The 27,722-nt window shown below is 38.7% G+C and overlaps 1 protein-coding gene across 4 annotated transcripts in view; it reads right to left on the reverse strand.

Annotated features, from left to right (window-relative positions):
- Positions 1–8,029: 8,029 nt before the first annotated feature.
- The window catches only part of PGCKA1 (PDCD10 and GCKIII kinases associated 1), a 41,749-nt gene continuing 22,056 nt past the window's right edge, over positions 8,030–27,722 (reverse strand). For 2 of the 4 annotated variants that reach the window (XM_071556661.1, XM_071556659.1), the window contains 3 exons: positions 26,360–26,411; positions 11,572–11,619; positions 8,030–10,495 (listed from right to left, as the gene is read on the reverse strand). In XM_071556661.1, coding sequence (XP_071412762.1) covers positions 9,553–10,495; positions 11,572–11,603 — 975 coding nt within the window. In that variant the 5' untranslated portion in view covers positions 11,604–11,619; positions 26,360–26,411 and the 3' untranslated portion in view covers positions 8,030–9,552. Of the gene's footprint in view, positions 10,496–11,571; positions 11,620–22,638; positions 22,818–26,359; positions 26,412–27,235; positions 27,361–27,722 lie in introns of those variants that run through there. The other 2 variants (XM_071556660.1, XR_011697938.1) reach the window with 2 other exon arrangements.

The raw sequence follows: 27,722 nt of genomic DNA on the forward strand, positions 1-27,722 counted from the left end.
CAGGCTGTGTCCGTCTGTGATACTACAATGTGTAATTTGTTACATTATGTTCTCACAGATGACTGTGATCTGTAAATGGCATTAAAAATGGGTTTTGCTGTATGAATAGTGAAGGAGGCTTGAAGAAAGTTGTTATGGCTGGCTCAGATGTCATTGTCACTGTACCATCCTGTTTGCAGGTTTGCGTTTTTTTTAATTATTTCAGTGTGCCCGGCTGCATCACATAGGATCTGTTTTGAATTCTGCATTTGAATTTCAGAGATTGGTATACAGCTGTAGTTTATATTCAGAATGTTTTAAAAAAGTGAAAAAAATGTTCCAGGCTTTTATTTTCGAAGAGAATTGATACACGACTGATTGTGAAGCTTCTGGAAATTCAACACAATTTGACTCTTGTTTTCAGGGATATTTTTTTTCTAATCTTTTTTTCTTCTACATAAGAATTTTTTGTAGTACACATTTTAAAATTAGATAATATGTAAATATATTGAAATAAAAAAGGATTGTGCTGTTAAAGTTTGAGAAATTCTATTATAACTGGACTAAAATAGAGAAGTCCTCAAAAGGAACACAAAGAATTTTTTCCAGATGGATTTTTTTTTAACATGTATTAATACTTATTTTTTTGCCATACGGACACTTTATTTTTTAGTAAAGCAGTATTCCAAAATTCAGAATCCTACTTTCTAGATGACAAGAGGACATATGGCCTGTTCTGGCTTGGTAATTATGGAAGTACTTACTGGGTTGGAATGTAAGACTGTCTCTCCTGAGGAATTAAGTTTCCTGGATGTTTAGTGGTTGTTCAGTACTTCCACCTGTCCCCTGGATGTAGTTTGAAATGTGAATCAGTGTGTATCTATTAATGTAGGGTTTCTCTGCACTTGAGGCCCATTCTTTCCTTTTCCCTGCTAACTGTGCAATTCTCCTGCTAATGGGTAAACAAGAGAACAGTGGTTAAGCCTTGGCTATCTAATATTGGTGAACAGCATGTAAGACTTGGACACATAAAGATGGATTTAGATTTAATTTTTTTCTCTGTGAAAGTCCTGTGTTTTGGTATTTTGTTTGAGAGAAGTTTTAAGTTAGGCTCAAAGTACTGGCAGATGCAGGATGCAATTTCCACTTCTTTTGTTTTCTGTATCTTTGTTGATTTTTTTAATTTTAAGTTTTAAATTTTTTTTGTCTCCTGTAGAAGTGGACATGCACTAAGATACTGCTGATCTGTTTACTCAAGCCATAGTTTGATTGTATCTCTTGTTTTGGATGCTCTGTTACCTCTATCTGCACCAGCTGAGGCAGGGCTAGTGGATTCTGGAGCTACCACTGCAAGGCATCCTGTCAGCCTCAGAGCTGCCTTCCTGGCAGGTTAAGGTCATCTGGTGAGGAAAACCTAATATAAAAGGATATATAAATCTGGAGCAAGACAAGGAAAAGGAAGCTGAACAGTTGGCAAAGTAGGAGTCTGTTTTGCTAATTTTCAGAGAAAAGAAGGTGGGAGAGATGCCAGGCCCGAAGTGCTGGAAGCGAGAAGATGGCAGAAGCCTCGAAGAGACATAGTGGAAAGGTGTGAGAGTTCTCTGTGCTGTTAGAGAAGCAACCTGCAAATTATCTGTGACTGGGGGACAAGACTGGGTTGGTGGTATATTTGTTAGGAAGTTTAGGTAAGATATACCAAGTCCCCTGTGACATGGACAGGCCTTAGTCCAGAACCATTTACGAGGGTAGTGCTTGGCCATCTGTTTATATGCAGATGTCTAAGTCTTAGCAGGGTAGGCCTGTTTTAACTGGAACACCTCTTAAATTATATCTGTGCAGCCTCTAGGGCTGTAGAGATGCAATGACATCAAGTGTAGCTGCCTTGTACAAAGGAGGATATATTGGGAAATGCATTTTTCTACCATTGTAACCCCTCAGTTTTATTATCTGTAAACCTTCTGATCCCCCTATGCCTTGTTATCTGTTCTTTCCTTACCTCTTTTCAGTCAGCCCAGTCCTGTTTCTTCTGAGCTACTGTGAGGTGTGCAGCAGTGGTGGAGAGGAGGCATGTGTGCTGGTGTGGCTCAATTGTGTTGGTGGTCTTGAAATGGTTGTCATGGGGAATAGAGAGGGTTGGCTTCAGTAAACTTCTCATGGCTGTCAGTGTGCAGCAGGACAGCAACAGCAAAACAACTACCAAAGCTCGCTGATAACCTGCTGGAACTGATGGCAGAGGGGCAGCTTTGGAGAGGAGGCAGCAACCGGGAGTATGAGAGACTTGGGAAGATAGACAGAAAAATGGTAGTGATAGTAAGGGCAGAGGCAGTTTGAGACAAACTCTTGTCTCTGAACTGTTCTGAAAAATTAGCCAGTGCTCCATGGTTGTCACTAGATATCCAGTTAAATACCCAGGTAATATGGTTTGATGTTCACATTGAATAAGATACTACTTTGAAATCATCATATGAAAATAGCGTGTATTCGACTACTGGTATTCAATATTTTCATTTACAGTCAAAATAATTATCTTATAAAAGCAGCAATCTTAGGAGAACCTTAAATTAAAATACCTATAATATTTCCCAAATCTTATTTTTCAGAGATTTTACATACCTGTGTGTGTATACACATTCACATATGTGCATAGAAAGCGAGACAGGAATGCAGCATTTTCTGTCAGGTGTAAGCAGATTTTGCATAGAGCAACTGAATTACATATTTGTTGGCAGCAGAGGGAGCTATAAAGCTTTTATTGATAATTCAAAAAAGTCAGAGTGGGACAGTGTGGAAAAAACCCCCCACAATTTGGAAAAGCCCTAATTTAAATGGAGATCTCAGGTGCCTCATGGGAGCTGGGGCAGAGCTGTGGCTGGCCAGGTGCCAGCCTCTGGGCCCCTCCTGCCCTGCACTGGCCTGGAAGTAGCTGCTGCAGTTACTAAAAGGAACAATGTAAACTTCTCCCTGAGCCAAATGTTTAATCAAAGCAGCGAGGAAGAACAGGATCTATGTGTCGTATGTCAAAACAATAGCAGCGTGCATCACCTGGTAATTAACACTCATGCATGAATCTGGAAAAGTAATTCCCAGTCAGGGTGGAGTATGCATATTCTTTTGTAAGGCTTTTGATAATTTATCTTGATTTTGATTAATGCTGAATCTTTAGTACGGTGGTTTTTCTGCAGTTGATAATTGGCTGAATTTTGGATTCAAGTCTGCATAAACAGCAGATTAATGTGTAAAAGGTAACCAAAATCCGACTGGCATTGTTCTGGCCAAGTATGTTGTATACTTGTTAGATTAACCCCTGTGTCACTTCTACCTACCAAACTGAAGTTTGTGGCATTAAAAATCTGTAATACTTCCTCTATGCTGGAGAATTGATTCTAAAGAAACTTTTACCACTTCTGGCCACAGCAAAGTCTTTATATAGTGCATTGTGTATTAAAAATAAAGAAATCTGCATGGATTTTTTTTTCCTGAAGATTTCATGAAAAAGCTATTCTGAGGAATGCCCTTAAATCATTTAATATATTGTTTCTGGAAGAGGATCTCAAATAAGAACTAAAAAAAAGTAAGACTTTGTTTAGATATCAGCTTTTAGATGTGAAATGGAAACAACTTAGGTTATTCATTCTTGGCCAGATCCCTACAGTTTGTCCTTTAAATACAGAATTTTAATGTCATTCATACATTCATTTTGCTCTGTAGTCATCTTGCCTTTGTCACTTGTCTTCCTTTCATTTTGTGTAAGTCTAGGTAGATTACGTGGTACAGTTCCCAGTGTTAAGAGCGGAGAGGGGATAGGACATGTGATCACAGATTATTGAAAATCTGGCCATGCTTGAGGTCAAGATGAATAGCTGAGGGTGTTGCCTTGTTCTTTTCTGCTTCTGCACCCTCAGAATAATCAAGCTAATCTCTAGCTCAGAATAAACAGAAGGAAGGTCAATGGGCAAATGAATTAAACTGCTGTCTGCATGTGACATAATATTATTTGGGGGCGGGCTGGGTGCTTAAGTTGTCTGCAACCTGACAAAATATTGAGAGGCTGTATTTCCTGAAAAAGTCTTGGGGTTTTTCTGTTTTGCTAAAGAATAAAACGTTTTCCAGTTGTTAATGTACAGTAATTGAATTATCAATGAAAGCAAAAACCTGTTAAATCCTGTTTAATCTGTAATAATTTCAGTCAAGATTCAGAGCAGGGAATGGTGCAACCTCCACAGTTTTGATTACAATGATTGTGAGATGAATCCTTGGGATCTGTACTTCAGCAGTGGGTTTAAAAACAAAATCAAGTCAGTCAATGTCTTTCCTGGTTTATTGAGAGAATCTGTTCTCTGAATTGAATTGTACAAGGGAATATTTCTTTTCTCTGACTAAAGGAGGAAGAGTTTGGGAGTGGGGGAGTAACTACAGGTAATAAAGTTCTGCTGTGAAATTGTATTTAATTGCATGTTAAAAAAGTTAAAATGGTATTTAACAGTAAAACTCTTAAAAAGTCATCAGTGCTTATGTGAAGGCATAAAACTGCTGTACTCTATTTCAGTTTTTATTACAGAGTCCAAGACACACATTTAGTTTCTTAAAAAATTTCAACAACTCATTGTTTGAAAAGGAACAAGTTCCAAATCAAGTGGGACACAGTTTGCTGAAGTGGTCGGTTGTAGTATAATTAGTAGGGACAGGCCGTATTTCCTGTTCTCTGTTTATTCAACTCATTCAATTCAAGGATTGTCAGATCTCAAAATTGCAAATTTTCAAAATGAAGAAAAATTTAAAAACAAAGCCCCCTGAGATGCCAAGTAAAATTGGTAATGGAGAAGAGAGTCCTAAGACGAATGTCTCTAGCACTATATGAATGGTTGAAATTTAAAAGTTTGGCCAGGGAGCAAGTTGAGGAGTTCCTGGTTTGACTTCATGATGGTAAGAAAAAAAAGTCTCTGCCAAGGGCATTTCATGTTGGAAAGAGCAGTAAAAAAGTATTTATCTGCTTCTAACAATTACTCTTAAACATTTTGTGATATATGTGTTCTAAAACATAGATGGACACAATGTCTGTGTGGTAGTTTTGGCCTTAGTTGTAGATTAGGCCTAGATTAGGCCTTACTTTTAGTAGGCCCAGATAGTGTTATGTAGATTAGAGGGGACAGGTTATCACCTGAATTAAGCAACCAAAGAGATACTTCATATCATCTGATGTCAAAGCAAGTATAAAAACAGGTGTAGGTGGTGCCTTGGGCAGTCTCCTTCATGGCTGAGTTCTAAGTGGACATGCGTTTTGCCAAGGTTTTAACCCAAAACAGCCTAAAAGGAAGTTTTACCAACAGAACTGTTTAAAAATAAATTAGATTTTCATTTAGAATGACTGATCAATTTACCTCCTTGTGTATGCAGCATGTTAAAGAAGTTTTAATACATTTAATTTTGAAATTATACTCTTGTGCAGTTTAGATGGATTCCAATTTTCATCTACATACAAGGAGAGATACGGCAATTCCAGAAAAATAATCTATTAAGATTCATTGCTTTGATGTCATTCAAATGTGTAATATAGGCCTTTGAATAAATATGTGAAACACTATATACATAGGTATTAATAAGTGTTGAGATACTCTATTCTTATTTAGGGAAATGAGATGCATTGGCAAGAATTAGTCTTTTGAAAGATCATATCACATTTAGAAAATTGAAACTACAAATACAGCATAAGGTCAAGATTAATTTTTTTTTATTTCTAAACCCTTGTTTCACCCTTCAAATAATGGCAAAAATGGTATTTTACTTAAGCAATAAAATCTGAAGTATCTTTTAGAAAATAATAGATTTTCTATTTCTGGATTTCAATTTTTAATGGAAAGTCACCATAGCAACACTTGCCCAGCCAATTGCCTTTTTTCTTTAAAAAGGAAGGAAAAAAATTATCTTTGTGGAATGCATGTATTTCCAAGTTCCTGCTTTCTTGTTAGAATTTTGTTTGCTGAACTGAAGAGTACTGTAGTGTCAAATTTCAACTTCTTATCCTGCTGCATTTTCTCCAGGAAATAACTAAGTTTCTTGAGTTGGATGGACTGGGCTGTCTTCCATTCCAGTTGTCATATGTGGAATCTCTGCACTGATCTGAAATTTTTTTCAGTAATCCTAATGCTAAATGTGAAGGTGCTAAACTTAATCTTACTCAATGTCTCTTTGCTTATTTGTGAAAGATTACAAATTCCCATTAAGCTGTGTTTCAAGCTTTGGAGAATAACGAGTAAAACATGAGCTTCTAAGGTGCAAACTCTCATAGAAATACTAGCTCTCATAATAGTTTCCCATCCTATTGCCTGTTCTTTATTGCTACATATGTCTTCACACTCACCTATATAGAATTACATCAAGTACAGAAACATGAAAAATAGATATTGGCCAACAGCACCCTCATTAATTCTTTTTGTATCAAACAAGAATGAAACGTAAGATCTACAGCATAAAGTGAGCCTTCTGAATATAGGACACGTAATTGGTTAGGAGTTGAAGTTACAGTGTTTGGATGTCTTAAAAAGCTGTGTAGTTTTTGAGAGAAGTCTTAAAATACAGTTTGCTCTTCCTTCTAGTAATTTTTTTGCCCCAAGACTTTCTCTGTTTTCTCAAGATGCTAAATTTTACTCTCACAACTGCCTGAGCAAAATGGATTCTTCAAGCTGGCAGTGTTTGTGTTTCTTTGAATCAGTATCTGATGGAACTGAGTAAGATTTGGTTCTCACATAATTATTTAAAATCTTATTTTTATGAAGGAAATTGTGTGTGGCATTTAAAAATTATTTTTCTAATAACTGATTCTTTCACATTTATTGTGGAAATTGTCCTGCAGTCTGAAAAATGGCTAAGAATTCCTGACTGCTGTGACATGATCGAGTTGAAGGGATATAAACTCATAATATAAAACCCATATAATTTTTTTTTGTAATTTAAAAACTGCACTGGGCTTTTTTAGATAGCAGGTGGGAGAAGTCTGAATGTTGGTGTTACTTCCTAGGTTTACTTTTTGGAAGCTTTCCATATCATACAGGTTTGAGGTATGTATATGCCTGTCTTTTTTTTTTCTATAAGAGAAACATTGGCTGGTTATTTCCAATCAGTGAATATAGTTGCTTTACACTGAGTTTTGCCTCATACATTTATGACAATGAGAACTGGGGGTGTCTGTGGCTCAGCTGCTCTCTTGCAAAGGGTTTCAGCCTGATAGCCCACGATTGCAGGTCCTGACCCACAGAAGAGTTGTCCGATTTGGGTTTTCTGGGCTAGGTCTGACCAGGGACTCTGCTTTAATATGTTTTAATCCTCAAGGAGCAAGGTAAGAAACTTGTTGTGATTTGGACTTGAGGTTCAGGTTGGAGCTCAGGTCAGAACTGTCTCATCCAGTGGATATTGAAAACTTGAGTAACTTTTGGGTGCGGTGTTTGTTATATTTTTTTCTTTTTTTTACTTAAATTGGTTTTCATGATTAGTGTCGCAATGCAGCAGGGGCTGGTGGCTCCCTGGGGCTGGGGATATGGGGAGCAGTGGAGGTTCCCTAGGGACAGCAGGGCTGGATCCCACAACCAGAGTCTGTCCCACCACCGCAGCCAAGGGAGCAGGGCAGGCACAGGCAGCAGGACAACCCATCCCAGGCATCTCCAGCTGGGCCCATGGCTGGGCTGGGCAGGGCTGTGGGGAGCTGGGGCAGGGTCTGGCATGGGACACATGGGACCCTGGGCAGGGCAGGGGGAGCCCTGGGGTGTGGTGGGCAGGGACAGTCATGCCTGGTGATACCCTCCAGGCCCTCACAATACAGAGAAGACATATGTGATGTCCTATTATGATCATAGTTAGTAATACCCAATGTGCCAGTAGTTTTTCACTGACATTCAGTATTGTAATAATCTTTGAAAGGCAAATGTGTGTGTGAAATTTGCATGTGTTTACAAAAATGCGTAGAAGAAAAGTAGGCAAGTGGTAGAGAAATGAACAAGACTACAATACTTTAAAAACATATAAAGCTTTTTTATTTTACATACACAATGTTGTGACTTTTGTCTGTAGCTGAATATAGTTTTCTTGAAGCTGAGACTTTAGGTTGTTTTAATTGCTCCTAGGGGTATCATTAATGTTTTGAGTAATAGAAATATTGACTTGGTCTTGCACTTTAAAACAGAATCTGCATTTAAATGAAATAATTTAAATATCTACACATTACTGAAAACCCACCTCCTAATATTTTGATCTTTATGTATGTTAATGGTTAGGCTAGGATTCAGCATATACTGTAGGCAAATGCATAGTTGGTGCTTTTCATTTATCTAATGGGGGCTATATCTCATAGTACTTTTTTATATAACTGTAGTATTTGGGAAATGCATAAAGTACACAAAAGCTACCATATTATTTGTTTGTGATTAAAAAATTTATTAGTTTACAAAAGAAACTTGGAAACCATAAAATTTCATTATAAAATGTTACACACTTTCTGTTTCAGCCGTATTTTTGCTGAATTGGCAGCACCAAATTAGTCTCTACCTCCTTTTTTTCCCCACAAGAAATGCAGCCCCAGGTCTTATGCTTAATTCAACTTGGAAGCTTGATAGTTTGTTTTGCTGTAAGTTTAAGGACTACAACGAGCCAAGGAGGGGTCCACCTTGGCTCTTGCTGTTTGTATATAAGCAAAACACATCTTGCTGGGGATGTTTGAGATACCTGTTTGAAAACCGTATTGTTAAGACAATTGATGTGTGCATGGAAGATTAGTGGAGTTGAAAGGTTTCAGGCTGTAGTTCTACCACAGCTTGAATGTATCCAAACTGGTAGGGACTGAGTTTTGATTCCTCTCTGGCATCTCTGATAGTATGTGCCCAATTCTTAAGTGAGCTATTTCAGCTCATTAAACCAACAGAAAGCTACCTATTCTCTTGGATTTGGCTAGGCTTCTGCAGTTTTAAGGAACTGAAGCAGTGACACAAAGTTGAGGAGAGGTGTAAGGGGAGAGATGAGGTTGTCATCCTAATGCCAGCCGGACATGCACAGACTTAGGCTGAATCAGTAATGTAACCATAGCCAAAGTGGAGTTCAAGAAAAACTGCCTTCCCTATTTCATGCTTCATAGAACTTTGGCTCTTAGATATAATTTTGGCGCTAATGATGAAAATCTGTGGTTCCTAACTCCATGGCTTCAATAGTTCTGTTTTAAATAATGAAAGTGTTCTGAACCTGAAACCTGCAGTGTGTGCAGACCTTCATGAGGGTCAAAACCAAAGGAAATATTTGCATGAGTCCAGGTGATGTGGGTATACACTGGAATACTCTGTGTAGAAGTTGATGTTTTGCCCTCCTGGTTGGCCCCATAGAGAAGAGTTTTACCATTAGTAAAGGGAACCCCTCTGTACCTCAGGCAGTGGAAATTAAAAGGCTGTATAAAACAGCTGAAGGCACAGAGGTTTAGTTCCAAATCCTTTTATATATGCTGTTCACAACAGCTCTCCATGTGTGCTGTACATGTCTTCCTCTAGATCCAGAAGTAAAATCTGTATTTTACCCAGTGTATTAGAAAGAAACCTTCATCTAATACTCATCATCTTCCAGGTCTTCGCCTGCAGTTGCAGCTTCCAGTGCAGCCAGAGCTGCTGCGACTTCTGCATCTTCCTCCTCAATTTCTCCATTGATGTCTTTATGGTTGGGGTCTGTTAGTGCCTGTGTGACTTTGGTAACAGCCACTGCAGTGATACCACCTGTAATGCCCTCACTCAAACTTGCAGAGTCAGTTTCAAAAGGTTCAGTACTGCTCTTCTTCCCAGGTGAAGGTGGGGTTACACAAAGGTCCTGGTCCTGTATTACTGAAGGACCAGTGTTTTGGTCTGAATGTGCACAATGAACTGAAAAGTTGTCTTTTTCAACACAGTTCCCAGTTTGATTGCCATTTCGAGGATAATCAGTATCTGGCAGTCGTATGGCATTGTTTTGTGTCTCCAGCGTCGAGTTTCCTTTGAGAAAGATGCTGTCTTCTGCAGATTGGGAGTCTGGAATACTACTAGGCACATTGCAGGCTGCCTTCCTCTGACCGCCTGTCTCGAGGTCAGGTTCTTGGCCAGATCTGTTTGATGTGGTGTAAAAGTCTCTGTTGCTGGCTGAAGAAACTTCTGACTGGCTGCAGGTTCCCTTTTCACTGGCTTCTTTCACCAGGTTTGTGTTGGGATTGAGTATGGAGTGCCCTTCAGCACAGGAGTTGCCACCATTGACTGCAACATGAAGCTTTGCAGCACACTTCACAAGGCCATCTTCTTGAAAATCATTATGTCCATGATTGCAGAGAGTTTCTTTTGTGCTGTTTAATAGAATTTTATTTTCTGTCCTATTTAGCTCATTCTTCTGGAGTTCATTTTTGTGTTCTTCATTTTCACTGTTCTCTCTGAATTTGAATTTATTGCTTCCTTGTTCATTGTGTTTGTAACTGTGTACTTCATGGATGCATCCAGGCGGTTGTACTTCTTCTGGATCAAAAATATAGCTGGAGTAAGGAAAATTTGCAGAGAAAATATTACTAATGATGTTAATCAATATAATTAGTATAAAAGATTAATCTTCATTTTTAACCTAAAAGTCTTGAGGAACTAGAGTCACTAAACTTTACCTCAGGTGCTGAGAATGAGCTCAACCAAATGGAACTGCAGAACTGTGCTGTCAGCTGCTGTCTCCTGGGACTGATCATAACTAACACCTATAGTGAGATTCACCAGGAGCATAAGGAGACTGTTGGAGAATTGGGTGCTGGTTGTTGCTTGTTTCCAGGGGTTTTTGTTTTTTTTTTCTGGGGAGCTGGTTAGCCAATGAGTATGGATTGTTAATTAATGTGTCCTCATGTAGTAGCTAAAATGTCTCCCTTTTCTCCTGGTGTTCTTCCTTCAAGTCTTTCATCCTTTTCTCCTCCCCCCCCCCCCCCCCCCCCACTTCACCTGATTTAATTTCTTCCTCTCGCTCTATATTTTCCTTGACTTATCTCTTCCAGGGCCTCTCTCTTTCCTTTATTTCCCCTCTTTCTCTCATAGTGCCATTTTTATCCCCCACTTTCTTACCTATTCTATAGAAGTGGCCAAGGGAAGGAGTAACCCTCAAGTGGGCCTGAAATGTGGTCTTTATCAATCTAGTGAGGCTTCCTCTCTAGGGAGACATTTAATATGAGAGTTGTTCCCTCAGCTGGCTACATTTAAAAGCTATGATGGAAGCAAGGAGCTGTATGTAGTTCATTTTCATTGCTTGGGAGAGAGGGAGGGTCTGACAAAGCCTATGCTTGTGAATTGAGGGAAGCTCATGCTACTTAAATGAGAAAAAGCTTTACTGAAGAAGAGTTTTCATTGCCATACAATTTATTCTGTGTGATAGGAATTATAGAATGGAACCTTAATTACAGTAAATAAAAAGGACATTCGGAGGGAATCAGTATGTCTATGCCTGAAGATGCTGTAAACTTTGGGAAAATTCCAACCTTTTTAATAGGTTAATTTAAGGAACAGGTGTAGGGGAGCACAGTCACATGGTTTAATGCTTTTCTTTTATTCAATCTAAGCAGCTCTTGTTCTATTGTACCTTTGTATCATTTTGCAGCACCTGCACCCCATCTGGATTTTCTTTAATCTGAAAAGAGAGAGAGGGAAGGCAAGGGAGACAGGGAGTGAGTGAAGTATTATGAAATTAATGTATAAGTAATTGCACTGAAAATGATTCTCATGTTTAGAAGGGGTTTATTGGCTAAAAAGAAAGATGTCTATGTAAGAATGGATGCTGTACAGTTCAAGATCTTTCCATGTTGCTGTCTTGCATTGGTAATAGCCTGTAATTGGGGAAAAATCTTGGGAAGAATTTAACAATACTTGGATAGTCATGTTCTCCAGAATAATTTCTGAAGCAATTTTATGATTTAGAGAATTCTAAGTTAGCATAGTGGGCTAGGGGTTTTTTTGTTTGGTTTTTTTTGGTGGGTTTTGTTTTTCGGTTTTTTTTGGTGTTTTTTTTTCTTTTTTTTTGTTGTTTTGTTATTTCCCTCTGCCCCCCAGTATTCTTTTCATTTGGGAGCTATTGGTGAAATTCTCTTCCATGAATTTGTCCAGTTGTTTTCTGAAACAGTAATCTGACAGAATCTACCACATCCTTTACTCAGTAATTTCACAGACCAGCCTTGCCTACTTTTGTTTGATTTGAACCTGGTTCTTACTAATGGTATTTGGTGCCTTCTTCTTCTTCACATGATGTAACCATCATGTCCTATTGTCACTGTACTGCCCCTTCAGTTCAGATATGCAGTCTAAAGGATCCCCATCTACTTAAATGTTACCCATACTGACATGATTTCATGCCTATAAGTTGTCCTTGTGGTGTTCTCTGAGTCTTTTGCATTTCAGCATCCTTTCCAAATGATGCATGGGAACCACAAGTGCAGAGCTCTCAAGGTGTTTGGAACCACAGATTTATTCTTTCCTTATTTCTCCTTGTCTCCATTCACTTGACTCTGTGACAGCTACTGAGCAATGAGGTGACATTTTTGTGGAACTGTCTCTTAGTGAGGCACACACAAATTCCTGGGATTGGCATTTATTATATGCAGTGCATTGCACCTGCATTTTACTACAGTCAGTTCCAGAGTTTGACTAGATCTATCAGTCTGTATTTTGCTACATCTCTATATTGCATGCATTGTGTGTGTGCATCTCATGACCTCATGAGATGACAAGAGCTACCTGTTAGTGGGTTCTTACGCTAAAGTCTTTTATTGTGGGAAGAAATGGTTTGCTACTTTGGACCCTTGAGAACTTTCCAGTTCTGAACCTAAACTGAAGTCCTGGATCTCAACATCCAAAAATCCTAACCCCCCCCATATTCTTTATGGCTTGGGGCTATCTGATATCAAATTAATCAAGTCAGGACAGATTAATAGGTTTTGTCCATTGATATTCAAGCTCTTTTTGTCTTGGGGTACTTTACAACCTTGCATACTTTTGCCATGGCCTAAGGACAGCTGCTCACTTCCCATAAAACAGAAATTGATGATGCAAGGTCAGGGTGTTTTCTGGTCTCATTTATTCATGAAACATCCAAGGAAAGTAGTATTGATTTATTCTTACCAGGCATGGCCTGAACTGCACACTGGTGATTATGCTAGTAGAAATGTAAATCAAAACTCTCCTTTTCCCCCCACCCTCCCCTCTAAAATCTAACTACTCTGGTGGTAGCATTGAACTAAATACCTGATGTCAGGCCTTTCATTCCTGGGGCCTCTAAGGGCCTACAGTCATTCAGCATCTGGTTTTAGGGCATAGCTGCTCCTATGCTTTTTGTTTTTGTCTTTACATGAACTGTTCTGGAGCAGAAATTTCTAATCAGGAATAGCCAGCTTGATGTAACACAGTGCTTGTTGGGATGGTTTGCAAGCCAGCTGCTTTGCTTCCTCTGTCTTGGTGCTGCTTTTCTCCTGGCCACATCTGCTGATCTTGTACTATATGTTCTCATTCCTCAATAACACTGTACCAGGAATTCTGATACAGCATTTTTCATCTGAAGAGGATGCAATAACTGGGGAGATGATCATGTGTAGTGACCTGTAGCGAATGAGCAGCAAGTGACCGTACGTGCCATCACTCCACATTACAAAGACATTTGGACAGATTCGACTAGATATGGGGCTTATTTAGGCTGGCTGGTGTAGCCATCTCTTCCAGCCAAAGGAAAATTCTTAATACAATTCAGTTTGATCATACTAAAAGCTGAAGTAGCTGTAGCTCTTCTTTAGGTTAAGACTGAGTTGAGGCTAATACAGTTGAGCTAAGCCCTGTGTGGATGCTTGTTCTGGTTTAATTGATATCTTGAGTTTTAGTTTAAACCTGCTTATAAATTGAAAGAATAAAAACTGCATAAAGTTGGCCGGCTGTTGATAGACTCAATCTTTAAGTCTCAGTGGCTGGCAGGTTACCATATGTTAGATAAGTCACCGTGAGATCTCTGTTGATGGGAAAGACAGTGTAACCTGGCTTATTTTAAGCCTCTTTCTCTACCGACTCTATCCTTCCCATGGGCTAGAAGTATGCAAATACTATCATAATTTAGCAGAGATAAAATAACTTCAGTTTTTGTCAGTTGCTATGCAAGCCCACTGAAATTCCCACACAGCCTTTGGCTTGACTTTCAAGTTTATAGGTTTGGTGAAATCAGTTCCAGTTTGTATGTAGACCAGTTTGGACAATAAATGTTGCTTCTAGCTGAGAGTGGGCACATCAGGTCAGGCTGCTTCTGTTTAAACTTTTATCTGACTGACTTTCTACTCAGTGCTTTTATTTATAAATGTTATTTTTTTTTTTAAAGCACAAAATCTTGTTGATAGTTTCTTAGCACTGGAAAGTGCTAATTGCTGGCCTTTATTCTGTTGTAGAGATGCTTGTAATTGTAATTGTAATAGAAAGCAATTGTACATTGATATTGCTGTTGTAGTTTTCAGAGAAACTACTTTGCTGGTTTTGTGTTGATTTTGTTTATTCGTTTTTCTTTTTAATTACAGCCACTGTTGGAGTTATCTCTGCAGCTACTGCAATAAGCTTTTCCACTGATTAGTTACAACTGGATCTGCCCTCCAGCATGAATAGACTATTACATGTGGAAAATAATGTATATTGTATTATCTTATAAATTATTTCACATCCCTGAAACAGGAATATGGTTTTACAGTGCCACTCTCTGAACACTGGAATGTTTATCTTTCTCTTGCCCTTTTCTTCTATTTATAATAATTGTTCAAGTTACAAAATAATTCTGGGGAACAATTGTTTTCATAGCATGAAAAGGCATGCCTTAATCCCACTTATCTTGTTTTAGGTACCTAACTCTAAAGACTTGTGTGTTGTGTGATATTCATAGTTCTGTTAATGGATAAACTGCTGTCTGGAGCAGTTTGAATCAAGCACAGGCTACAGACTTGAAACAAAAGAGAGTTAGAGACTTCATGCACTGGATAATGGTATGTTAACTGATACTGAGTTTAGAAATATTCCTTCCTTATAGGATGTTTATTCTATTACATATGTTATGCTGCTAGATAATTTCAGATAAACATGACCTGATAGAGAATGCTCCCTTGTAGAACACTCTGGAGGCTGTTTCCCTCCACCAAAATGGCTGCTGGTCTAAAGTGGCAGTAAAATTCTTGACCTTAACATTTAAGTCCTCAGAATTCAGATCAAACTGCCATTAATCCTAGAGAACTTTGTGTGGGTTTCCCCCAGTCACCCCAGCAGACCTTTAGTTGACCATGCAAAAGGTAGTCTAAAAAGTATGTCCCTGCAATGTGTTCAGTGAATGTTCACAGAGAGACCAGGAAGACCTGATGTTATGAAAGACTTTGTTCCTTTAGAGGAATATGATACAGAAGAGCAACTATTTAAAAAAAAAAAGTTGAGAAAATTGTTCTATGGAGGGAAGTGGTAATTAGTCTTAATTGAGGAGAGCAGAACAAATCCCATCAGTAAAACAAATACTGGAAAATAGAAGATTGTTAAATACATTCATGGTGGCACCTGCTAAGAGAATAAGATGTGACTTTTCTTTAAAGTGTGAGACTTTGTCAAAGATAATGAGAGTAATATCTGAATCCAAATACGCAACTTTACAAGCCACATTTCAAGCCACAATGTGCTTTAAGAAAAATCTGCTTTGCTTTATCAGATTTGAGAAACACAAGGTATCTGATTTTAAATCATGTAACAACATAGCTTGTATTGTCTGTTTAAACTATGGCTGTGTTATGAGTAAACAAAAGGCAAACAGGAGGTAATGTCATGAAAAGAAAAATATTTTTGAGACATAAAAATGGTTTGGCACCTTTTGGGAGTTTACGTGGAAACAAAAAAGGTCAATCTTATTTTTGTTCATGGTGTATTTTTTCTTCTGTCTTGATTTTCATTTTTAAATTCTTTTTAAGTGCCTCCAGGAGCAGAGACAGAAAGCTGAGGGGAAAGTATATTAAAATAGCTTTTCTAGTAGATCTCAAACTGATAAACTCTGACTTTGGGTCATTCTTTTTAAGCCAGTTGGGGTTTTTTAGTTTGTTTGGTGTTTTCCTGTATTCTTCTCACACACCCTGATGCTTCTGTTTTTTGTTTAGCTTTTCCCTCTCCTCCATACTTTCCCACTCTAGATTATGAAGTAAGGTGCTTTTTCCTTCATGTGTATTATCTGGGCTGCTGAACCTTAATGACATAACTCCCAGGGACACGAGGTGCCTCTTTCTGGTGACTTTTTCCAGTAGAGGCACCTTTCAGACTTGATCCTGCTACTGTCTTCCCCATCAGGGAAACATGAGTTTGCTGTGTTTTGCATTCCTCAGTGAAACCTTTGCATTCTAAGAATACTGGCCTCAGCTGCCAATCTCTGCAATGTACAGAAACCCTCGCTCACTAAAATTAGGTCTGGCTGCCTCACTAGTAACACAAACACGTGGTTGGGTTTTTTTATTTTTTTTTTAATTTTTTTTTTCTAATGAGGTCTTATATAGATGCCAAATGCTAACCAGCTAGGAGACATATGCACAGAAGCAAATGTGGGAAGAGAAAGTGTTTGCAGAGAAATATGTGCAGAAGAAATACAGAGAATATGGGGTGGGAATAACCTTAGAGAGCTCCAGCACTTGACAAGCTTCTCCTGATGGGAGGTACGGTTTGCCTTCTGTGCTAAGTAGGCATTTGCACCTCTCAGAAGATTTCAGATGCTTCCTCAGCATGTGCTGAGGTCTGAGAAAGGGTCAGGTGTGCCTAGGCTGAAGGGAAGTGCAATGTCCCTGCTCATTGCAGGGAGTGGGACTAGATGATCTTTAAGTGTCCCTTTGAACCTGAACTTCTATAAGTCTGTTTTACTGAGGTGTCGAAGCAAAGGAATATTTGATTGGGATGACAGATAATATAAAAGAGGCACGGGAAGACTGTGGGATGGGTGGTAGACCTAAGAAGAATTATATTTAGAAATTTAGAAAACTAGTAAACTTACACTAGAAAAAGTTACCAGCTTGTGGTAGAGGGGGAGAGAGAAGAACAGGGAAAAGCTTGAAAAAGAAGAAGGAGAAGGAACATAACTTAGACACACACTGTGCAGGCTAATCACTGCTATTGGATGAATATAATCTGTAAGAATTGTCTTAGCTTAAAATACAGAGAACACTTCAAATCCTCTGGGTTTTTTCCCCTGACTTTAGTCACTCTTCTGAGACCAGAGGGGCTCCAAAGAGAGAGAGAGAGGGGAGGGGGGAAAAACTGAAAACATCCTGGGCTCAAAATTGTCTGAAAAACCTGATCTAGTAGAAGTTGTCCCTGGTGATTGCAGGGGCCTTGGCCTAGATGACCTTTAAAGGTCCCTTCCAACCCAAACTAATCTATGAATCTATTATGGCCTGTGGGGACTAACACCACCAGCAAAAGCCTTTTTGTTTCTGACAGGTAAATGTCTTCTGAAAACAAATTACTTTCCTCAAAAATTCCAAATCAGTTCCACTTCTTTACCTGAAAGTTGCAGCCAGTTTTGGCTGAAACAGTTGCATTTTAGCATGTAGGTGAAAACTGAAAAAAAACGAAAATTCAAATGGCATAGGTTGTCCAAACATTTTCATTGAATCTGTAGTGTCTTTGGCAGCTCATGTCTTATGTACTTGTTATGGGAACAAAAATTTGATAACATTCTGTGCTTGTATCTGCATTCAGACCAATACTTAAAACTGGGCTGAAATCCATCTACTTTCATTTTTCCTGACTGAGTACTAATCTGGAAATTTATTTTAAATGTGCTTCAGAGAATAGCTGAACTGACATATAAAAACTAAAATAAATAAACTAACTTGAGGAAATACTGTAATATGCTCCCTTATAGAAAGCAGGTCCCACTTCATGGGCCCTTGTTGTTTGTTTTTTTTCTCATTGAATTGACTTCAGTCTTTTTGTTCACACTTTCTTAAGTGCAGTGCCGAGGTGTTGTTTCTGTGCTTCGGCCATCTTGCAGTCCAGCCATAGTGAGATACCTGGTTGTGCCATCCTGCTGACAGAATATGACCTGTGGATTGACTTTGAGTCACCCCGCAGTCCTTGCTATCTGTGCTGCTCTGCAAGAAAAGGGAACTGTGCAAATTCTTTTTCTGGTGCAGCTTAGTTTACTTTCCTGTTTTCAGGGAGGCAGGCTCTATATTTGGGAATAAGGAGTGTCAGAGTGTCTGCCAGAAAGAGCCTTATGCTATCCTACCAGCACAAGGTTATTGCCAAGGTTACCATTGCTTGTCCTGTTTTCATTTATTTTACAAAGCTAAGAAGCTACACAGGTCTAGGAGCCACATTTATTCTCCACTGAGGCCTTATTTACCTCCTGAACAGTTTGCATGCATTTCTGGTACAGCTGACTGTGAAGATAAGAGAAGCTGACACAGAGGGACTCATGAAAAAATTCTTACACAACTTCTTCAGCCACAGAGCAACTGCAACCATGACTTATAGCAGTCAGCTTTGGATGTTTGACTCCCATTGCCACCATCTTTTTTTTCCTTTTCAAATTGGATCCCATGTTTTTCACAGATAAATGTGATTGTTGCTTGAATGCAAGCAATCCCTACAGTATCATCAGTTGTTAAGAGTGATAAAGTATTTTTTCAAAAATTATTTGTTCTCTTTCTCCCTGGCCAGGCTGAATCAAGCCCATGGATTGTACACTCTTCAAGGCAGTGGCCTGATTCTTTGGGTTTTCATGACTGAAGTGTCAAAATTCTGGGTGATATTACACACTGACACTGTGTACAGACAAGGGCTGGGAGGAATTTGATGTGTTCTGTATGCTATTCAAGGCATGAGGGTTGGGGATGGACTTTTGTGTAGGGAATTAGGGATATAGTTTAGGCTTCTTTCCAGTGAAACCATGAAACTGATTTAGACATGTTTTTTTCAAAGGACAAAAGTGGTTTTAACTAGGGCAGGTATGAAAAACTGGAGGCTCTCATTCATCAGAAGCACACTTTTTATGTGCAAATATACAGAACTCACATATTTATGGCCTCCTAAATTTTGGTGCTTTGTATTCTGACATAATTTTTTAATTACTGAGGAAGTAGGTCTGATATCACAACATGTTTTTGCTTCGTGGTAGAATAACTGAATCCCTAAATGACAAGGGTATGTGACCAGTCACAGCAAGGGAAAAAACAAACCAAGTGACACTTAAACAGAAGTGTTTCTAATTAGCTGAATCCAACACTTTGCAGGAAATTAAAGAGCAAAGTAATTGATGGTTCAGAGGATTGGAGCACTTCTCCTCTGAAAACAGGCTAGGAAAGCTGGAGTTGTTCAACCTGGAGAAGAGAAGGCTGAGGGGGGGCTTCATTGTGGCCTCCTAGTACTTAAAGAAGGCTTATAAATATAGAGAGCTACTTTTTACATGGCTAGATCTTGATAGGAAAAGGGGAAATGGTTTTAAACTCAAGGAGAAATATAGATGAGATGTTAGGAAGAAATTGTTTACCCAGAGGGTAGTGAGGCACTGAAACAGGTTGCCCAGAGAAGTTGTGGATGCCCCACATCTGGAAGTGTTCAAGGCCAGGTTGGATTGAGTAACCTGGTCTAAGTGGGTGCCATTCCTTCCCATGGCAGGATGATTGGAACTACATGGTCTTCAAAGTCCCTTCCAACCCAAGCCTTTCTATGATTCTATGAATGTCAAATACCCAAATAACAAATACTATGCTTCCCTGAAGAGCCATCAGTACAGCATCAGCTAATTACCAAACTATGGCCTCCTCACCACTCAGCCAGTGGGAGTATGTTATCTTGATTTTAACTTCTATTTGCATGGTGTCATCTGAAAATGTATACAAGTTTTTACCCAGGAAATTTACAATAGTAATAGTTGACAAAAATGTGCAATTATTGTGCTCTTTGTCCCAGGATCAAAACATTAGCAGTCAACACTAATTACCATGTACATTAAATGGTACTGTCATAGAATAATCTGTGTATTATATATTTGGATTATTTATAACATCATCCAAGGGAGAGTGCAGTCTCCTAGCTGAGAGGTGTGTCTACTGTGCAGGGGTCAATTCTGCCCTCTAATTGTGGGTGCATGCTGTGACATTTCTCAGCAACGGGGAAGAGTATCCTGCCAGCATGATATCTGGCTACAATCTGATGAGAAACTACTTTGGCAGGATTGTCAGAGTAGTGGAAATATATGCTTATATTTGTGTTTCCAAAGAGCTGAAAAAGGGTCCGATTTAGTCTGCTCTGCTTGTACCAGAAAAATAAGTGCTAGTTATCTTACATATGCGTAGTTGCACTGTCAAGAAACTATACCAATATAGTTGGCAATGGCAATACCTGCCAATTGTTATGTGCCATGTCAATACTTCAGCTGGAATGGGGAGCATCTGGATTGATGCAAATGCAACATTAGAAACTGCTCCACTTCTTTACAGCTGCTCTTTCCCCATGGCCCCAGGCATCTAGCCATATTTTCATCAGATCCTGTTGGATTTTCTGCTCCCGCATTGCCCCTTCACATTCTTGCTTTTTCATGCAGCTGTTTTGCACCAAATCATGGTGCAGTGGTGGGCAGGTCTTAAGGCAGGGAAGTTTGCGTGTTGCCAGTGAAGCTTGAGCAGCACACCTGCACTTGTTATTTGCAGGTGTGTTGGCAGAAGGGAAAGGTAATCAAAAGTAGGTGCCATCAGTTTTACAAACGGTGTTTTGTTTTGAAACTTGGTCATTGCCTAAGCTGATCTTCCAAAAAGTGTAATAATATGCATAGCTGTGTAAAGTCCTGCTATCTCCTCCTCAAAATGTCCTTCTTTTCAAACCATTAAGGGCAGCCAGATCTTCCACTTACTCCTAGTGGCTTCCTGACATACCTAGTATCTCTGGTAGCTGTTGACTGTTTCATAAGCAGCTATAAGAGAGTAAGGCCAGCTAACATGGCAGGTGAACCTTTTTGTAAGGACATTATTGCTGCAGCAAAATGCCCTACAGGAAACATGGGCCACAGCTTGGAGGTGATGTGAACACATCCTTTTTTTTCCTGTTAGGGTTTTCACAATAGATTTTAAATATTTATAAGATACCTAAAAGGAAATGCATTCTCTGTGACTAGTTCCTCATCACTCATAGCACTAAGGCACAGAGCATTTCCCTACCCTCATTATTTGCCATAATGATTGTTTTATTTTTAATGAGTAAAAGGAAAAGTGGGGCAAAGGGTAAAACCCTCACAATCATTAGACAATTTGCATAAAGGAAAACCAAATATAGCTTGTAGCATAAAACCACTCATTTCCTCTTCAGCCAAGCTTGTTTTTTACATTTGATCTTCCCAAACTTACATTACTGTTTAGTGTCTAAATTACTGAAGCTTATATTTCCTATTTTTAAAAATTATTAATCCCATAAAATATAATATCTTGTTTAATAGTGGGGTCTAAAACCCTGAATCCTGTTAATCCCATATTGTGCAGAGGCAAACATAGAAATGTGCTCGTTCCCAAGAGATGTATGGTCTAAATGTGTGACAAGGCAAATACTGGGTATGGGAAGCAAATGGTCATGTATGTTAAAGAAACACTCAGAGGAGAAATTTATTTGATTCAGTAATTGTGTTAGGCTAGGCCCAAGTGGGGATCTGTGTTTGGCAACACAGCTCTAGCCTCAAAATAGTCACAGCCAATTTTTATGTGACAGAGGGACTGTATCTGAAATGCCATCTCTCTTGAGAGGTTAAAGGGTCTCTATGTAATCTTGTGCAACTTTGCACTTCGGAGGATGGATTCTTGGGTTCCATCCCATGGTCTGAAAAACCTTGGCTGTATCCAATGTCTTTTTAAAATATTTAACATGCAAGTAGCTCTATAATTGGGGCCTGGGATAGCACTGCCATAGATCTGCTTTAGAGCATGCCATCAAGGATGTGACTGTGATAGCTGTGACATGTGGCTTTGAGACTAAGGGTCAAACTGAACTGAGGATCCTAATTTATGAGGGAATTCTCTAACTCTTTGAGTACTGTGTAAAATAATTGCTGCCTCCTGTGTGGTTTTGGCTGGGAGTTGATGTGGTTGCTGTGTTTTAGGTTGAATATTGTGCTCTTAGTCTGTGCGGGATGTGGCCTTAATGCACTTGCCATTCTTTGAAGTCTTAGCAACACCATGTGGATTCAGGCTACAGGAAATCTGTATAGTCACACCATAGGGCAAGGGGTTCAGAAGCTCTCAGCAGACTTCCAGCTGAAGAGCTTTGTCCCTCCTAGCACAGATTCATATGGATATTTGATTATAAATCCTTGCTCTTAACTTGAACTCTCTATTCTGTCATGTCTTTTATGTGTGTCATGTATATGATGCAGTGAATATTTCCAAGAGAAAAACAGGACTCATTTGCCCCATTTGTCAGTCTTGAAGGGATTCAGCAGAGCAAGTGGTTTGTCATATTTATGCCATAATCTTTTTGATAAAGAAATGACGTGCCAGGTTGGGTTATAAGTTGCATTTCTATATACATATAGCTCTCCTTAGGTGTTTATAAAGGTATCTCTCCTTAGGTGTCATACACAGAGATGTATAGATAAATAAAAAGAGTCTCAAACAGGGAATAGGTATGTGTCAGTTCAAGTAGTTTATTCTTCCTGTTGGTAATATTGTCTCATTATTTGCTTCCCAGTCAGTGCTACTGATGTCCTGATTATGATTTTCAAAGGGTCATTGCTCTTAAGATTCAAGGGCTTCTCAGGAGAATAGTAGGGAGATGTCATACAGAGAGACTGTTTGACTTGATTACATGAGGGTGCTGAAATAGAAGTGCATGGCAAATGATGTATACCATAACTGTTCAAATTCCATTTTTCACTTTAGAATATGAGCTAGCTTATAAAGATGTTGCAGCAAAACCAAAAGCTATAATTTGGAAATTCTGTTTCATGTTCACATCACTTTAGTCTAGCTGTTGAAAGCTATTATCTGGTCCTAAAAATTTCTGAATTATATGAATACTTCATACTGCTCGTTTCCTGTCTTCTCATATAGTTCCTATTCTGTACATATGCAAGAAGCTGCTTCCTAGTTCTTGCTAGAAATATCTGTACTTTGAGATGTTACTCAGTGCATGTCTTAGGTATTTCTCCTTGTCATAGCTGGAGAGTCAAACCTAAGTTTGAACTGCTCTACTCTGCTTTTGTGATAGTCTGAAATTTCAACCCTGTTCAGTGGCCTGGTCTGAGCATGTTGAAGACCACAAGACTTTTACACTGAGTCCCTCCCTATTCTATGTGTCTGCTTGAGAAACAATGATACACTGAAATCAGTGATGTTTTGGGTTACTTAAATAAAATCTTGTTGAGTCCATCCATTGACTAATTTCTCCCTAGTTATGGGAAACATTGAGGTTTTTATATTCATGTTATTGTTCTTTTTTACTTTCCTTTTTTCCTAGTGGCTGAAACATTTCTCCTGGCATAAAAAACACATAGAATTCCAAATCTGGTGGTTGGTTTTTTTTTTTTTTTTTTTTTTTTTTTTTTTCTGTTTCCTGCAGTAGGTCTCTCCCACCTGTCTTTAAAATATGAAAGAAATGAGAAAAAATAAAGATCTTACGATAGCCTTCTTATAGTTGCTTGGAGTTCCATCTAAAGGACTAGCTCAAGAAGTGAAATTTCAAATTTTGGATGAAAAATGAGGTAACAAAGAAGCTCTTAACTTTACAGGGCTCAAAAAATTTAGGTCTCAGAGTAGAAAGAGAGAGGAGAAAAATATGCTGCTTGACCCATAGATATATTAAAGTCTGGTAAATTTTGCGGGTCGTGAAAATCCAACAGTTGCTGAGAGGTCAAAGACATCTGTTAAATATAACAATATTGAAAGATGTTGCTGTCCCTGGTGAAGGATTGAAATTTCAGCTGAATTTGAGGCAGGGCAAATGCTGAGGTCAGAAATGTACATTTGAAGAAAGCATCAATATGTCAGGCTCTGCAGTTGCATTCAGTCCTTGACACATTTGCTTTTGGCTGTGTCTCTTTTTGGGTGCATGTGAGATGTTGCTGGGCAAACTGATGGAGTGCCTAATGAGGCATAACTGCGGGGGGGGGGGGTGTCTCAATACCTATCTGTGACTTAAACATGAAGTGGCATTAAACTCACTGACTGAGGCTGCAAATCAGGATATCGCTGGTTACTCAGGTCACCGATTTGCACTGTATGCTGGTCCCTAAGGTCCTGCAGCAAGGCAGGATCCACGTGACAATATGAATACAAAACAGACTCTCTCCTGGCCATGCTGTGGCCTTTGTTTCCTGCACCCTCACTGGAGGAGACTGGGAGAATGCAAATAAGGACAGAATCTGCCTTTCAGAATATTTATTACTCTGGGGTTGAATGAGCCAGAAACTACAGTTTGATTTTCTTTGCAGTACTGACAGGAAAGAAAACAAATCTTTTGAGCTGGATTTTTTATGTCAGCATAACAAGCTAGCTGCTTGTTTCCTGTCTTCTGGCCCAGAAGTCAATTTTCCCTAGACTTCCATTTGCAGAATCAGCTGCAGAGTATAAACCTGCTTAAATATAGAATTATTTTCTAGATATGGATTGTTTCTCAACTGACTACATATCTATAAAGGCTATTTTTTACTGTATCAGTTTTATGGATGGTGGTATCATTTAGAAATTCTCCTTGGAACATTAAGAAAACAGAAAATAGCAGACAGTGAGCATGAAGGCTTCAGAATACTGCCATAGGATTTAGTCCATGAGAAAAACTTGGCAAGCGAGGCTGCTTCCCAGGTATGTTATGTGCTCGTGCCATTTACATTGTTGTACAGGTGCCACTAGCTTGCGCCATAGCAGCACACTGTACACTATGAAATCAAGCTCTTAGTTGATCCACCTACTGGAAGCTGCTACCTCTTGTATTTGCTTGCAAGTTTTGTGCAGAAAAATATTCATTGGCCTTCTGCAGCTATTTGGGGCACAGAACATTTAAAATATACTGTTGAAAGCCTTTGGGTCTTTAGGTCTGGGAAACAATTGGTGAACAGAGGAACATGGGAAGGGAGAGGAGCTGTTTATGTTTTAGATATCATGAAATTTTTGCAAGGTAAAATAAAATAAAACTTAAGAAAACAACAATGAAGTCTAATCAAAGTAACTCCTGTAATTCTGGCATTTTAGCTCATTGAAAAGTCTTGGTTGCACATCAGTTCTATGGAAATGCTCAGTGCTTCTGTGTTTCTTTTTGTGTTTTTTACCCTGTTGAGTCTTTGGAAGTGGGCATGAAGAGACACTCCTGGAGTTTAGCAGACCTTTATCCTTTAACTATATCATACATTTTTACTTAAGGGAGCAATATTCTGAATGTAAACTTGGATGTCTATGGAGATTGCTTCAAATATAGGTATTGGAGTTTTTTGCATATATGCCTTTAGGCAGGATTGAGGCCAGGCAGGATATGTGAGCTCAGGTCTGGTATTCAACTGTAGCTTAGTGTCCCCAAAAATCATCTTGCCCTGAATACTTCAAATGCTTCTGATTTGTTTATATCATCCAAAATATTGCTAGTGGCAGGTATTGTGATGTTATTGTTGTACTGCTTAGAACATCAGCCTCTCTTAATACGGAGAAAATTGGATAAAGCCACAAGCAATTAGTATGAGTCAATGATGCTCTTCTGTAACAAAAACAAAGGAAAAAAAACAACCCCCAAAAAACTATCCTCTCCCCACTCCCCACAAAACAAAACAAAACCAAACCCCAATAACAAATGGATCAAGGAGATTTTTTTAAATTGTCAGGATATTGTGCTTTTGTGTTTGACCATTTAATGGAATAACCTGCTGCTCTTTGGAAGGAAACTGTTAGAAATCATTGTGCTCTCCCTCTCCTACCAAATTAATCCTTATGTTTTTGTTTTCCAATTAGTTCCCTTTTCCCAAATCCCCCTTTTTCTTTCCCCCACTTGCCTTATCTTGTTCTTCCCATACCATTTTCCTGCATTTCCACATTTTCTCCTGCCATTTTTCACCTGTGTTAACTGGCTTACATGAATCAACTTCTTCCTGTATTTCTTCTGTACAGTATCTTTTTCTAAACTTCAGAGTGGTATCTGACAGGATTTTATTTGCTATGCCAGGAAGTTTAGGATTTGGAAAGAAATATAGTTCAGAACCTGTTCTGTCACCAGTGCTTGTAGCAGCAGAGCATTGTCATTAGAAACTATTGTGGGGTACCACAGAGAGAAAAACAATCCAGAGGTGTTTTATGTTGTGGAATGCTGAGGTTACAATAATGAATGGCTTGTAAGTTTGAAACCTACACAAGGAGAATAAAAAATTATAATCCTACCTTTCAGATTGTGCTCCATCGACTTGAAAGATTTGTTTTAAATGTCTTGATCCTGCAATAGTAAAACACTTTGCAAGTGGTTTGTTCATGTGCATACACAAGTAAGAGGGACACTCTGAGGTGGATATTTCAGTGTGGAAATATAACAACTTCCTCTTGCTACCATTGTGAATTTTAAATTTAGACAGTGATCAAACAAATCACTTGGGTAGTATTCTCATCCCCTTGAGCTGAACTGGAATGCTAACCTGCTTAAAGTGAGCATGAGCTTTGCTACAGTGGATTAGGACTCATGTGAAGTGTTTAAATAACAACAGTAAAATAAGAAAACTTTGAAATATGCAGTATTATGGGATTTTTTTTTCTGGGAGCCAGGATATTTATAGTATCAGTTAAAACTTTACTGTGTGCTTGTAAAAACTTCATCCTTCAGATTTTCACAAACTCTGAAACTTAAGAAATGCCTCTGGCATTGCAGTAATATTCTAGGTACTGCTAAAGCTGTTGTTCTTTCAGATATATGCTCCAGACTAAATGGAAAATTCAGCAAAATGTTTTCTATTAAGAATTTCTAAAAAGAGAAATAAATTAATGACATAATCATAGGATTAGTGTGTAACAATACAGATGCTTTTATCCTTTAAAAATACAAATATTTTCTGTATTTCTTGCAGTGAGCAGGATGTGAGTATATGCCCATGTGGATCTGTGTGTGCACGCAAACCTATAATGACTATTAATCACCAAATCAAGCTCATCTCTGTATAATAAGCAATGTATTTTGCTGTGGATTTTAGAATTTGGGCCGAGTGCTTTCGTGTATTCTCAGCATCTTTCTGCTTTAGTGATAACTTGAAAAATCTCAGTGCAACTTACATTACAAACCACAAATCCAAACAGAGTTGTGCTTGCACCATTCTTAAAATCTGCCAGGCTTTTCTTGTAAGAGAGTGAGATTCTTACTGGCCTTGAGATCCCATTCAGCAGAACGCTTCTAGGACCTAAACCAAGGTAGTTAATTCCTAAATTCAGCATCAGGTAATGGGACTGGTGAGGGACAGTACAAGGCAACATGGACAGTACAAGCAACATGGCCATTGCTGCTGCTGCTCTTTTTGTTACAATCTCTTTGCATACATATTCTGTGTAGTTATACTTTTCAGAATTTAGGGATAAACTCTGAAAAGTTATCATAAAATTTCAGTAGCTTCCAGGTTTGAAAGTACCTCTGGCTGTACAGTTTCATGGTTTCTGTTTGCCTACAAATTCAAGAAGACAACACTGCATAGTTTCTGATCCATAGGTGATATTTCAAAGATTTTCTCTTGAAAGACTGAAATATGACTGAAAATTAAATGCAAAT

The sequence above is a fragment of the Pithys albifrons genome, chromosome 5 (assembly GCF_047495875.1).
Source record: "Pithys albifrons albifrons isolate INPA30051 chromosome 5, PitAlb_v1, whole genome shotgun sequence".
NCBI lineage: Eukaryota > Metazoa > Chordata > Aves > Passeriformes > Thamnophilidae > Pithys > Pithys albifrons.